Source organism: Antrostomus carolinensis, unplaced genomic scaffold (genome assembly GCF_000700745.2).
Source record: "Antrostomus carolinensis isolate BGI_N321 unplaced genomic scaffold, ASM70074v2 scaffold21772, whole genome shotgun sequence".
NCBI classification, from domain to species: domain Eukaryota; kingdom Metazoa; phylum Chordata; class Aves; order Caprimulgiformes; family Caprimulgidae; genus Antrostomus; species Antrostomus carolinensis.
In genome coordinates, this window is record NW_010297840.1 from 1 (window position 1) to 750 (window position 750).

The 750-nt window shown below is 40.7% G+C and overlaps 1 protein-coding gene across 1 annotated transcript in view; it reads right to left on the reverse strand.

Annotated features, from left to right (window-relative positions):
* Positions 1 to 593: 593 nt before the first annotated feature.
* Positions 594 to 750, reverse strand: part of LOC104520551 (ral GTPase-activating protein subunit beta) — a gene marked incomplete at its 3' end in the record, with an annotated part of 33,036 nt that continues 32,879 nt past the window's right edge. Inside the window, 1 exon segment of the mRNA XM_010162264.2 lies at positions 594 to 749. Within this exon segment, the coding sequence (XP_010160566.1) occupies positions 594 to 749 (156 nt within the window).

Sequence of the window (750 nt, forward strand, 5' to 3'; positions counted from 1 at the left end):
TTAACCAGCAGGACAGAAGACTGTTGCAAACGTGTCTTTCATTTCCTGCTCTTTTCAAGCTTCCCAAGCAAATTCCATCTCAGCCTTGCTCAGTTTCTAGAAAGCTGGTTTCTTGGTGAAAAACTATGATTATCAAAACATTAACAGCAAAGGAATTCTGTTAAGTCTAGAAGATGCTTTAGGCAGGTAAGAGCTGAGAAATGAGAAGAGACATGGCTCCTAGTGAAGTTTCTCTGCAGCAGGTAGCTACGCTATAGATACACCGTTAACTCTCGTATTTCTCTTTTCAGTTTGTTTTTTCAGGTTTTCTTTCTTTTTCTCTTTTTCCAGTTTCACAAAGCAAGAAGAAAGATTAAGACACTCTTAGAAATATGGAAGGTTAATTTTAAAGCCAAAAACATTCTTGGTGAATAAAGAGCAAAAAATCAAAATTCAAAACTGTTTTGCATGAAAACTGTTTTTCAAATTCCTAGTGTACTTTTGGAAACTACGAAAACCACATTACTTTAAACGTCAAGAACAGACAGGTTAGGTATGCCTTTCAAGGCATTACAATTTGGAGTGCTCAAAATATATACACCAGAGACTCCTACCTTCTCATCCAGCATGTCAGGGTGCTCGGTGAGCCAGACACAGAGGCACTGGAAAGCTGCAACGATCATGGAGTGAAGGTCGCGGGAGTGGAGCGGGGCTGGGCGGCTGCACTGGTACACTATGTAGCTGCACACTGAACTGATAGCTCTCTTCCGA